We start from the raw sequence: 12821 nt of genomic DNA, 5'->3' as shown, positions 1-12821 counted from the left end.
TCACCGTCTAGGTAAACATTTATACTATTCAAATGTTCTTTTCCTGTTGCAGAAGAAACCATCAACAGAAAATGTTTTCTATTTTTATCATCACTCACAGGACAGAATGGGATTTAAAAATTAAGAGTTAATGGGATAGTGTTTAGAAACACAACACACACACTTTTATTTTTCCCGATTTAACAAGAAAATGCTCTAGGGAAACTGCAGACCTGATTAAAAAGTCTGGTAATCTTTCCCACTTTGATTTTCTGCAGCACTTACTGTCTACATGAATCATTTGGTGTGAGCGAATTGTCTTGTATCTTTTCATGTGTGTATTTCTTCTCTGTACAACAAGAAAATGAGCTCTTGGAAGGAAGAGCCCTGTGACCCTAAGCCCTACTCCTTACACATAAACTGAGCGCCTTAATCACTGACTGACATGTACATTGGCAGGGAGGAGCGGGTGAGATACGCTTAAAACCTTTATTCATTGATTTACAAAATGTACAATATTTACAAAATTTAGGCATTAATCCCATATTGACATGACAGCTATGGGGAGTCTGAAAATAAATAAATGGCACATAGGTTAACGTACACATCATGGCTGTTTGCACTTCAAGCCATCACCGTGGGATTTAACGGAAAGTTTAATGTGGTAGAAGAATTACATGGATGACCAGTCCTGGGCCTTCCACATGAATGGCCCTTCCTTCGCTCCTTCAGGCTGGGGATGGCGAGCAAACCACTTTCTTTCAAGAGAATGAAACACCAGCCGTTCTGATAGGCACGCGAGGTGCACGGGGTCACACCTGCGTAGAGTTTGTAGTGATTCCCCCGGGTGCCAGATGAGTTCGCATCACTGTAGACTTGGTCCCTGCACCCCAGACAGGGAGGCTTTGGAGTGGTCGCTTTCTCGTTAAGAACCAACATTTGAACTTTGTCTCTTACTCAGTTTGCATGCAGTACTTGGCAGGTATCGGTGGAGAGTGGCCATGCACAAAAATGGTACTTGTAGATATGTACAACATCAAATGCTCACTGTCCTAGAGCATTTATAGCAGTTAACCTGCCACCTCCAGCAAGAGGAATGAACTAGGAAGCTGTACCCTCCACCCCTTGAAGAAAAAACACCATCTAGGGGACACACACAAATGGCATCCTGCAGAGGCTGGACTGGACAAACTCCATGTGATCAGACGGACAGATTCGCATGGTCAGGTGTGGAAGTTTTCCTAGGAGTGGTAATTCCATCTTCCCTTCCCTCTTCAATCCCACCTCAACCTATATAACCTCAATTGGGAGGAAAAGGCTTCCTGTTATTGAGCTTCTTAGAGCCTTAGTACCTTCATTTGTAAAGTGAAAATACTAGCAATTTCCCCTAGAGGGTGTCTGCAGGTTTTTTATGACTTAACATGTGTATGTGTATGTATATACACATATAAAGTGCTTAGCATAGTGCCTGCCACGTAAGAGGTACGTAGTAAATGTCTTGTTTTCTCTCCCTCTACTTCCCTCACCCCAATTATAAGCAACGTATTGATAAGCCTACCAAACTCTGATTTAAGGCCATTTGATGCAATTTAGTTTATTTCATATCAGAGTTACCACTGTCCGTTCGTATTTGGTAATCCCTGACGGGGTCTCATTTAATGAGCCACAGACATTTTCCTGTGCAGGGCAGATGGACCCTGACAACGCTCTCCTCTTTATCCGCAATGGCTCCACCAAATTTCATGCAAATATGCCCCATAACCCTGCAGAGGAACTTATACCAGTGATGGTCCCCCCCGAACACTTCTGGACAACACCACTGAGGAAACCATGAGCAAAAACCTTTGAGGCCAACACATTCCTCTTGCTCAAACATAAGTTAATTTTTTTCAACACTGGTGCAAGTATCATAGATAACTTCGAACAAACATATATTACAAGCTCTACCACTGTTGAAAAATAAGTATTCTAATTTGGTCATTTGGTTCAGAATAAAGAATATTTTACAATATATGTAAGTTTCTAGTTATGCCATACAAAAATAAATATTGTATAAATGATTTACAAGGAAGAAGAACAAGTTGTAACTCAGGCCAAAAATACAGGAAGGATGGCAAAATTTGTGCCATCTGCTTCAAAAGCAATCACCTAAAAGAAAGAAAAATTCCCACTGGGTCTGCTTACTAGTCTCACCATCACCCAGCTGGCCCACCTACTTCTCCTCCTAGGACATTATGTCTTCTTTCCCTATCAGTCTTGAGATAGTGTGATGCAGAAACTTCTCCCTAAAGTCCCTGGGGATTTGAAAGAGGAAAAACTTGGGAGCGCTCTCTGGCAGTATGAAGTGCAGATGGGAGATCTGGCTAAGCCACTGACAGGGCCCTCAGTGAACTCGGGTCAACCACCACACATCTCTTTCCTTTCATTCTGAAATCCTCTCTCTGTCTAGTTTAACTATGCCTGAATAGATCCCCAAGTGGAGAAAACTCCATCCTGTTTTGGGACTCTTTGGATACCCTTTGGCCCAGGTAGAATTCAGGATCTCATGGGGCACAATGAGGGACCAAATCAAGACCAATCTTGCCAATTACAATGAAAGCAACCACAGCTACTTTATGGATGCTAGTTCTATTAAGTTGGGAAAGACCCTTCTCCAGCTACCCCTCCCCCTATGCAACAAACTTATGATTGTGTTTTATTTCCTGCACAGAGCAGAGGGAATAGTATTCCCACCACTGGGAGAAGAATGTGGGGAAAATTAAATTGGACAACTGCTGACAACTTTTCCAGGAACTCAGTCAGAATCTTCAAGGAAATAGTCCATTCATTTCGGAATCAAAGTTTTAAAATTCTAAAGCTATAAATAAATTCATGATTATATTTAAACCAGTGGTCCCTTACCTTTCTCCTGAAGAACACACATCTATGCATATTCATTTAACGTATTCTCTAACATCTCAGAGGGTCCCAGGACCTCCTATGACTCATGCATGTATTCCAAATTAAGAACCTCAGATCTCAATAAATGCAGAACTATTTCCTGAAGTGAAAAGAAAGGTTTGCGGTATATAACTCAGGGTCTGTTTTGGGGGCAGGCTGGCTATGATGAGGTCTTGGACTTGAAATGACTACACTGAAGCAATGCTTATTCCTCACGGTAAGTAGAAATGCTTGGCTGTGAAGACATCTGTGAGTGTCATGGTTTCACATGTGTAATTATTGTCAAGCCAACAACTCATGCATGATCATGGACCATGGAGATCCCCAAGGATTGCTACTATACATGGCACCTTGGAGCTGCTATAACGTGAGTCCCAACCACACCCACAAGCAGGACACTATCACTGACATGCAGTGTGGGTGCCCATTTGTCTGATTTATGGGTGACGTTGTGGCAAATGTGGCATCAGTTTCATTTCGGGGGAGTGGCAAGTTACAGATATTTCCTTCACAACAGGAAGTGCAGACCTGAAAGAAAGGAAGAGAAACAGAAGGCTGATGAGAAGCTGGCAGATCTTGGAAGGAGGCAAGGATTTTTGGAAGGAATGGGCTCCCTCACAGTAAGACTGAAATGACAATTATCTGTTCCACAAAAGAGGTACCAACCCTGCATTTAAGGAAGTGGGATGAAATTTCATCTGGAAGCAATGTGGTCAACATGAAAACCCCCTGGACTAAGCTTCAAGGAACACGAGTTCTGTTTTTGACATCCCACTGGGTAGTTATTACATGGTTCTACAACCTTCCTAGGTCTCAGCTTTTCCATCTGTGAATGGGGATTATAATACCCTACCATCTCAAAGAAACTCCTTCTGAATACTTGAAGAAGCCGTTCCGAGGGTAAACTCTCACTTGCCAAATTTCCACCGTGTAAGTGAAGTGGAAACAACCCAACTTAACTATTTACTTTCATTAGAACTGTCTATATAACTACCACCGTTCTTGTGGGGGAGTTAAAGTTTGGAGGGTTTTCATTAATGCAATTACTCCTGCTTTATACTACTCTATTCTTGGACCATAAGAAAGAAATAAACCTAAAGGATTGTTGGCCGAAATTATTTTGGGCCATGGCTACACAGAGTACAGATCACTCGCTTCAGCAGCACCTGGGAGTCTCCTAGAAATGCAGAATCTCAAACCTCACCCCACATTTAGTGGTTCGGAGTCTGCATTTTAACAAGACCCCCAACTGATCCGTATACACAGTAATATTCGGAAAACTCTGGTGGTTAATATCCTATTTAGTCATTATCTTGCAAGGACTTGAGGCTGGTCACAGTTGACATGGGCTAGGAAGACATTATAATGTTGAAGAGAGAAACTGAAGGTCAGAAGTGAGCTTGAATTCGCTCTGTCAGACAGAATCACCTGCTCTGTGACCCGAGCACATGATGTCACTTCTCTGGTCTTTAACTTTGTCCGTGGTAAAGTGGCCACAATAAAGCCCGAGCGCCAGGCTTGCTGGGGGTGGGGGGGTGCAGAGTGAGGTAAAATCCTTGAGTTTACCTTTTGTATTTCAATCCAGGATCAAGTCGGCAGATTGTATTTTAAAACTGAATTCTTAGAGTATTTCACAAGTGGCTTGGAAACTGGGTGTCTGCTACGAAACGCTACTACACGTGGCCTGCCAGGGTTTGGAGAGGGGCACTTGCCTCCGAGCACCAGGACGGCAGCCTGACGGGGGGAAGCGAGCCAACTCCGAGGAAAGGCCAAGGCCTGACACACAAGATTGTATGTGCAGCCGTGTCTGCACAGCCAGCAGGAGAGTCGGGGCATCCCCCACTCCAACCACAGTCAGGCTGCCTCTCTCTGGTCCTTTCTATTCTCCGTCAAGGCTGCGCTTGACGTTCATTGTATACGGAGTGCTTCTGAAGAGGCACCAGATGGTTAAGGGGAGTAAACCCACGAGGAGGTGGTTCTCTGATCACCTCCTCGAATGATTCAGGAGCCAAAGGGTGCCTTCCCCAAACCAGCACTCCAATAAAGCCAGAGCCTCCCTTCCCCAACAGTTACCAAAGCCAAACTGCGGGCCGCCCTCAGCCGGCTGCAGCGCTTTACCCTGCGGGCGTAACTGCTCCCCCATTCCTCTTCCTTCTGGTGGCTTTATAACTTTCTTCTGAGTAAATAAAGGGCTTACGATAATTGTCAATACCTTCCTGCTGTTGTGTTTACGTAATTTATACTGTTTTTCCTACGCTCTGGTATCAGTCTAGCCTCGTAGAGGAAACAGGAAAGGAGAACCTTCTCGGAATGGTACAAAGACAGTCAAACGCCAGGCTACATCAGGGAGCGAGAATCTGCTCAGGAGCACGGCACGCATCTGCGGTGGGGGAGGGCTGCCTATGCTGTACCCGTCACTTGCTCTCTTGCCCAGACCTTGTGGCCTTCATGTTCAGAATCTCTGCAGCCGGTGGACAAGCACTCTTCCAGCGGAACGCAGCGTTTGGTGACAGAGATGCTATTTCCTGTGACTTCCATTGTATGCTGAGTGTAGCAGTATCTGGTCTCTGTCAACAGAGAAAATATGTTTCAGTTGAGATGGGAAACGTTAGCCCAACCTGCCTGGAAGGGAAACAACCCGAGCGTCAGCTCTACAAGTCCTGAAGAGATTTAACAGCACACGAGAGGGACTCTGTGTTGAGTTTACGTCCGGTCCCAAAGACGTCCTTGGAGAGATGCACTTCACGACGGGACGAGGAGAGCCTTCTGAAGACTGCTGGTCTCCCTGCCTGTCGTCATCCCCATAAACCAAGATAGAATGGCATCATTCTTTGCCTTTCAAAAAAAATTTGTCACTGTATTGATTTTTATTTTTAGGGGACGAGAGGTTTGGAGGGATGATTAGGATGTGAGAATCAACAATTTTCAGGAAGATAAAGGGGTGAAAAAATTCAAAGAATACAGGTTAAAAAAAAAGAAGTTAGGCAGGTAACAATGGTCTTCAAGGAGTTAAAAGACTACAGCAGAGGCGTGTGTGTGTGTGTGTGTGTGTGTGTGTGTGTGTGTTGGAAACAGCGATTCCCCATGTAAGGGCTGAACAATTAAAAATAGATTCATTTTATCTTGAGAAAATGACTTTATCCAAAAGAAAGAACTTCTTGGCAATGAGCATAGCTGGATCCCGGAATTTAACCCGACAATGAAGGTGTTGCAAAACTAAGGGGCAGTACTTCTCCCTCGTGTGATTTCTAGGACCGCAGATGCAGACGGACCCTGATGTAAGTTTCTAGATGTCCGTCAAAGTCTTAGGAATCTAAAAACTTAAGATTTCTTCCAAACTACCATGGAGAATTTTTCTACTTCTAATTTTAAGACTAAAGAAAAATGGCTTTGTCAAAGTAATTCTTTAAGGCCTCTAGGCAGTGTTCAGCTTTCTAAGCCTGGGATTTAGGAGAATGTTCCTGCTCCCCTTTCAGATTGAAAAAGAAAATGAATAATTCTTAAGAAATGTCACCGAGCTGTTTTTCATCCATATCTTGGACTCAATTTTGCATGCTTTATACATTTTGGATATTTAGTGGCTAATATGGAATTATGACCTTCTATGATATTATTTATTAGGCAATAAAAATTCCCCCCACCAGATTCTGTCACAATTTTGGCAGCTTTTCACCAAAGTACTAAAGTCCAAAGAAGGAAGCTTAAGAATTTTAGGCCCTGAGAATGAGCTAATACAGACCACACTGACACATCTTGGGAGTCATGAAAATTCAGGGTTTTTAACAGTCTTCCTAAACACCCCCACCTGACAGGAACCTGAGTGACCCCTGATTGAGTCTTGCCAAGGACAGAGATTTTCCTAATGGTTACACTATTGGGGAGTGTACCTGGGCTGAGTTTGGTCAATGCCCTCCCCTAAAGCTGTCCCTGCACTGCACCCCGACCAGAATTTTGTCAGTGGGAATTAGGTCAAGGCAGGCCTAGCGAGCTCAGGGTCCTGGAGAGCTCTTCAGGAATGGAGTAAGGAAGGCCACCCAATGAGCTCACAGGAAAAGTCAGAAGTTTTGCACCCGGCAATGATTCTCTTAAATTCTCAAATATTTTAAAATTGGAGTGATGGCTTTTCTGATACAGAAGAGGTGGGAAATCTCTGTCTTTTTTAAGCCTGAGACAGGTTTTAACAAATGGAGACCCATAGCCTGAGAGATTTACCCCATTTCCCAAAGACGACTGGTTTCCCTCTTTGGTATCAGACTTGGACATTTATGGTCATGAGAGGTACACCTTTCCCACCCCAATCCACCTTCAGATGCTGAAGAAAGCAATAAAGACAGGAATGCTCTTATCGCCTGTCTCCTCTTCTTGCAGACAACCAGGAGGAGCTGCCAGGGCTTTTATTGCTCCAAAGGTGAATCTGAGCAGATAAGATCATACATTTATGGAATAAGTAAACCATTACATGGTTTCAGTTTTGGAAACTGGGTTTGTCCCCCAAGCCTTAAATTCTCTTGTCCTAAGTAAGCCTTGAATAACTATTGGTGAACTTAATATAACTACTTTTTGTTCTGACTTTTGTGTCCATAATAAACTCTCTTAGTTTATTAATTGGAAATGTATTCCACTGCAGAGATAACAACTAATGAGCTTTTTTTTGTTTCAGGGTAAATATGCAAAAGCCCGGTACCTAATAAGCTAATTCTTGCCATCCTAGGGAGAGAAAAATGATCAGTGAAGAGGCTAGATAAAAAATTTTCTTACACTCACCAAATCTAACCCAAGAAACAAAGATATTCTGAGAACAGCCCATTACTTCCAGCAGCAGCTACCTTAGATCTGAAGTGTTAATCCATCCTACTTCTTATCTTACAAAACCCCTAAGTGAATTATGAAATGTTAATGTAAAAAGAAGGTTCTACAGTTCAATAAAGTTTTGGAACTATTCAAATAAAGTTGAACAGGTTTCTTTAGAACACAACTTAGGAGAGTCTTGCATGTATTGTGATCTCCAAGGTGGGGGGGGGGGCAAGCAGGCAGCATTTCCTAAGCACAACGAGGTGGACCACATGCAGCTTATCACTGGGCTGTAGAACTGAAAAAAAAAAAAAAAAAGGAGTTTCAGCCACAAAGCATTGCTCTCCATGCATTCTGAATAATCCTTGGGTTAGTAATGAGGTTATATGAGAATCAAGCCTGCTGATAACTTCACACTAAAAGGATTTCAAAGGCTTTTATCTAAAAGATAAAAGATGGATTTGAATTTCTACCAGGTTAGTTTTGCCTCTAAAATCTCACATTCTGCGACTGCATGGTATTCCCAGAGGTGTGTAAGACTCACAGGCATGCAACTGAAAGCAGAACTGGGTATAAGAGAGCTTAATCAACTAGTGGAAAACACAAAATATATATAGTTTTTCATGAAATACACATACACACACATACACACAAATTCCAAAACCTAGTTCTGAAATTAAAAAAAGGTTCAAAGCTAAAATGTAAATTTCCATTTACCCACCAAGATTCATTTCCTAATAATGGAAACTGTATTTAAACAAAATATACATCAAATGATTTGAATTAAAAATGACCAGCTCTCTGGTAAAAGGCTTCCTCATCAGTTATTCCCTGTGGGTTCACTAGTTTTGGATTTTTTACAAACATATATAATGATTAAAGTGATGCTAGAGAACCATTCACCATGTGGAAGAAAATTAATGGGAGGAATATAGCTTTAATCATAGTATTACAAATTATATTGAAAAAATAAAAGTCTAGAGGCAGCTTCCAGCACACTCCCAGCCTGATTCCTGACTGTGCCCTCAGCCCTTGACATCCGGCTCTGCTCCTTCTGGGTCCTCCTCTGCAATGACTGTTCACCTAAGTGTCCAACTGGATGCCCTTCTCCCATGTCTGACCCCAAAGGATTTCTTTGCAGCTCAGGGATCTACTATGTATAATGTCTTCTGCGTGATTCCCCTGGGCTTCAGAGTTTTGTCTTCTAGATTTTCTCCTGCATCCCTGGTCTCCTCTCTTCCTACACTTTCCTTAACCTGAATGTGGATATTCTCCCGCGTCCTGTTCTTTAACCTCTTCTCACTCAAGTGACTTCATTCAACCTCTGATGACGTTATCTTCAGTCTGATACTCTCTCCCAAACTATAGAACCTATCTCCAGCTGTCTCCTGGACACTGCCAGCAGTACCTCATACCTCATGTATCTCAAACAAATCAAATTCCCCCCATCTGTTTATCTTCCTGTGTTTCCATCTTAGGAAGGGACATCCTGAGATGCGACACCTCCATCTTGGACTAGGAAATTCAGAATCAGCTCCGACTTCTCTTCCCAAGCTGGGTGTCTCCAAGTCCCCTGGAGTGTCTCCATTATCCATCTAATCTTTCTGTTCCATTTTCCCAGTGCGGGACCTCATCATTTCCTGTCTTCTTTGTCTCTAACCTCTCCCCTTTCTAATGCAGGTGCCGGACAACCACCAGATATGTTACTGAAACCAAGGGCCGCTCATGCCTCTCACTGTCTATGAAAGCCTGAGTGAACCCTACCTGTTAAGGAGCTCTGGCTACATACTGCTAGGTTTATTTAGCCTACTGAGTGGCCAGCAGGTGGTCCATTGCTTTCTCGCTGCTCCTAAAGCTGTGCATCAAGAGTGTAAGAGTTACTTTGCTTCCTGCTAAAGGAACTGGTTACATTTATAACTCACATCTTGAAACTCAGCACTTATTATTATTCAATGTTCCCCTTGATCTACGTCCCAGACTAACTCATCATTGCTTGCTGGATACCTTAAGACACCACATTACATCTTTTGACCATTCTTCACAACCAAAAAGTCTCCCCCTATCTTTTGCTCCTGGAAACCTGTTCTTCAAAGTTCAATCTAAATGTGATGAACTCTGTGAAACCTTCCTTGATTTTCTTCCCAACGGGGTTCACAGATCTTCTTAGCTTCCTCATTTGGCATGTCTGGCTTTCCTTCGAAATCAGAGTTTCTCAACATTAGCACAATTGATGTATTTTTGGGTTTTTTTTTTTTTTACTGATTGATTTGTTTTTAAGTTTTTGTTATTTTGAGATAATTGTAGATTCACATGAGTTTGTAAGAAATAATAGAGGGATCTCATGCACCCTTCACCCACTTTCACCCAAATGGCAACATGTTGCAAAACTATGGCACAGTAGCACAAACAGGCTATCGAAATTGATGCAGTCAAGATACAGAACATTTCTAGCTCCACAAGGATCACTCAAGGCACCTTTTTATTCTCACGTCCTCATCCCTTCTTCCCCCACTCCCTCCTTCATCCTTGGCAACTACTAATTTGTGCTCCAGTCCTATAATTTTGTCACTTTAAGGATGTTATATAAATGGACTCATACAGTATGTAAACTTTTGGGATTAGGCATTTTCACTCAGCCATATTCACTGGAAAGTTATCCAGATTGTTGTCTCAACAGTTTGCTAGTTTTTAATCCTGAGTAATATTTCATGCTATGGATGTACCAAGGCTGGTTTAACCATTCACCCATTGAAAGGGTATCTAGGATAGGGATATTATTACTAAAGCTGCAATCAACACTTGCATAAAGGCTTTTGGGTGAACATAGGTTTTCATTTCTCTGGGATATGTGCTCAGAAGTGGAATTACCGGGTTAAACTGTAGGTGTATGTTTAGTTGTTTAAGGAACTGCCGTTCTCTTTTCGATTAGCTGTGCCATTTTATGCTCCCACCAGCAATATATACGTGATCTAGTTTCTCCTAATTCTTCCTGGCATTTGATGGTGTTGTTTTTTTTTTTTTTTAAATTTCAGCCATTCTGATAGATGTATAGTGATATCTCATGTTTTTAGTTTGTATTTTCCTAATGGCTAATGATGTTGAACATCTGCTTATTTACCATCTATTTATCTTCCTTGGTGAAATATCTATTCATGTTTTTTGTCCTTTTCTTAATTATTTTGTTTTTTACTATTGTGTTTAGAGAATTCTATATATATATTTTAGATACTAGTCCTTTGTCAGATATTTGATTAGCAAGTATTTTATGTCAGTTTGTTTGTCTTTTTGTTCTCTTTATAGGGTCTTATGTAGAACAAAAGTTTTTAATTTTGATAAGTCCAATTTACCATTTTCTTCCTTTTACAGATCAAGCTTTTTATATCAAGTCTAAGAACTCTGCCTATCCCTAGATTTCAAAGATTTTCTCTGGTATTTTTTCCCTAAATGTCGTATAGTTTTATATTTGGCATTTAAGTCTATGATTAATTTTGAGTTAACTTTTGTAAAAGGTGTAATACCTAGGTTGAGGTTCATTTTTTGCCCATGGATGTCCAAATGTCCATCCAGCACATTCGTTGAAAAGGCTCTTTCCTCTAGTGAATCAGATTTTCTATCTTTGTCAAAAATAAGTTGGGCATATTTTTGAGTCTCTTTCTGAGATCTCTATTATGTTCTATTGATCTATGTTTCTATCCCTCTGACAGTACCGCTGCCTTTATTACAGATTGATTCCTCCCACTTTATTCTTTTATCAAAATTGTTTCAGCTATTCTAGTTTCTTACCTTTCCATATAAATTGTATAATAATCTTGTCTATAACTACAGTTTTGTTAGAATTTTGATAGGAATTGTGTAAAACCTGCATATAAATTTGGAGAGAACTGACATCTTTACTATGTTGAGTTTTCAATTCATGAACATGGTAAGTCTCCCTTTACTTTAATTTTCTCTGAATTCTTTCATTAGCATTTATGATTTTAGCATACAAGTCTTATACATGTTTTATTAGATTTACCTTGAATTATTTAACTTTTTTGAACAATTGTAAATGGTATTATATTTTTAAATTCAATGACCACATGTTAATTGATAGTATATATAAGTACAATTGAATTTTGTGTGTTAGTCTTAGTATCTTGTGACCTTGCTGAACTTATTAGTTCTAGGAGTTTTGTGTAGATTTATTGGGATTTCCTACTTAGAAAATTATGTCATCTGTGAGATGGAACAGTTTTATTTCTTCCTTTCCATTCTGTATGCCTTTTATTTCCTTTTCTTAATTTATTGCACTGGGTAGAACTTTAGCATGATCTTGGATAAGAATGGCGAAAGTGACATCCTTGCCTGGATCTTGATCTTACCAGGAAAGTATTTTGTCTTCCACTACTAAGTATAATGTTTGCTACAGTTTTTTAAAAATACATATTCTTTATCAAGTTGAGGAAGTTTCTCACATGCTGTTTTTTCTGAAAGTTTTTGATCATGAATGGTGTTGAATTTTGCCAAACGCTTTTTCTGCCTTAGTTGATATTAACATGTGATTTTATTATCTTTAGTTTGTTAATACCGTGGATTATACTGATTGGTTTTCAAATATTGAACCAGCCCTGCAGCCCTGAAATAAGTCCCACTTGGCCAGGCTTATTTTCAAATATTGCTAAATTCTATTCGTTTAATATTATATTAAGGATGTTTGTGACTATATTCATAAGGAATATTAGATTGCAGGTTTTTGTTGGTGTTATTGTTTTTGATGCTTAGTCTGGTTTTAGATTCAGGGTAATTATAAATTCTAGATAAATTGCACAACAAAGTACCTTAGATGAGGTAGCTTAAACAGCAAGAATTCATTTTTTCACAATTCTGGAAGCTGAAAGTCCAAGTTCGAGGTATCAGCAGGGTTGTTCTCTTCTGAGGCCTCTGTCCTTGGCTAACAGATGGGCAACTTCTCCCTGTAACTTTGCATGGTCTTTCCTCTGTATGTGTCTATGTCCTAATCTCCTCTTTATCATTGAACCTGAATTACCACTTTAAGGACCCTATCTTCAAATGCAGTCACATTCAGAAGTACTGGGGGTTAGGACTTCACATGTGAATTTGGTGGGGGGGGG

At 40.7% G+C, this 12821-nt stretch overlaps 1 protein-coding gene across 5 annotated transcripts in view; it reads right to left on the bottom strand.

Annotated features, from left to right (window-relative positions):
• Window positions 1-456: 456 nt before the first annotated feature.
• The window catches only part of LYPD6 (LY6/PLAUR domain containing 6), a 123709-nt gene continuing 111344 nt past the window's right edge, over window positions 457-12821 (bottom strand). For 4 of the 5 annotated variants that reach the window (XM_034654559.1, XM_034654558.1, XM_034654556.1 and 1 more), the window contains 2 exons: window positions 5356-5486; window positions 457-3447 (listed from right to left, as the gene is read on the bottom strand). In XM_034654559.1, the coding sequence (XP_034510450.1) occupies window positions 3280-3447; window positions 5356-5486 (299 nt within the window). In that variant the 3' untranslated portion in view covers window positions 457-3279. Of the gene's footprint in view, window positions 3448-5330; window positions 5487-12821 lie in introns of all 5 variants that reach the window. The other variant, XM_034654560.1, reaches the window with a different exon arrangement.

This window comes from Ailuropoda melanoleuca, chromosome 2 (genome assembly GCF_002007445.2).
Source record: "Ailuropoda melanoleuca isolate Jingjing chromosome 2, ASM200744v2, whole genome shotgun sequence".
NCBI classification, from domain to species: domain Eukaryota; kingdom Metazoa; phylum Chordata; class Mammalia; order Carnivora; family Ursidae; genus Ailuropoda; species Ailuropoda melanoleuca.
The sequence above is the reverse complement of the archived record's forward strand: the minus strand, read 5'-3'. Positions and strand labels throughout refer to the sequence as shown.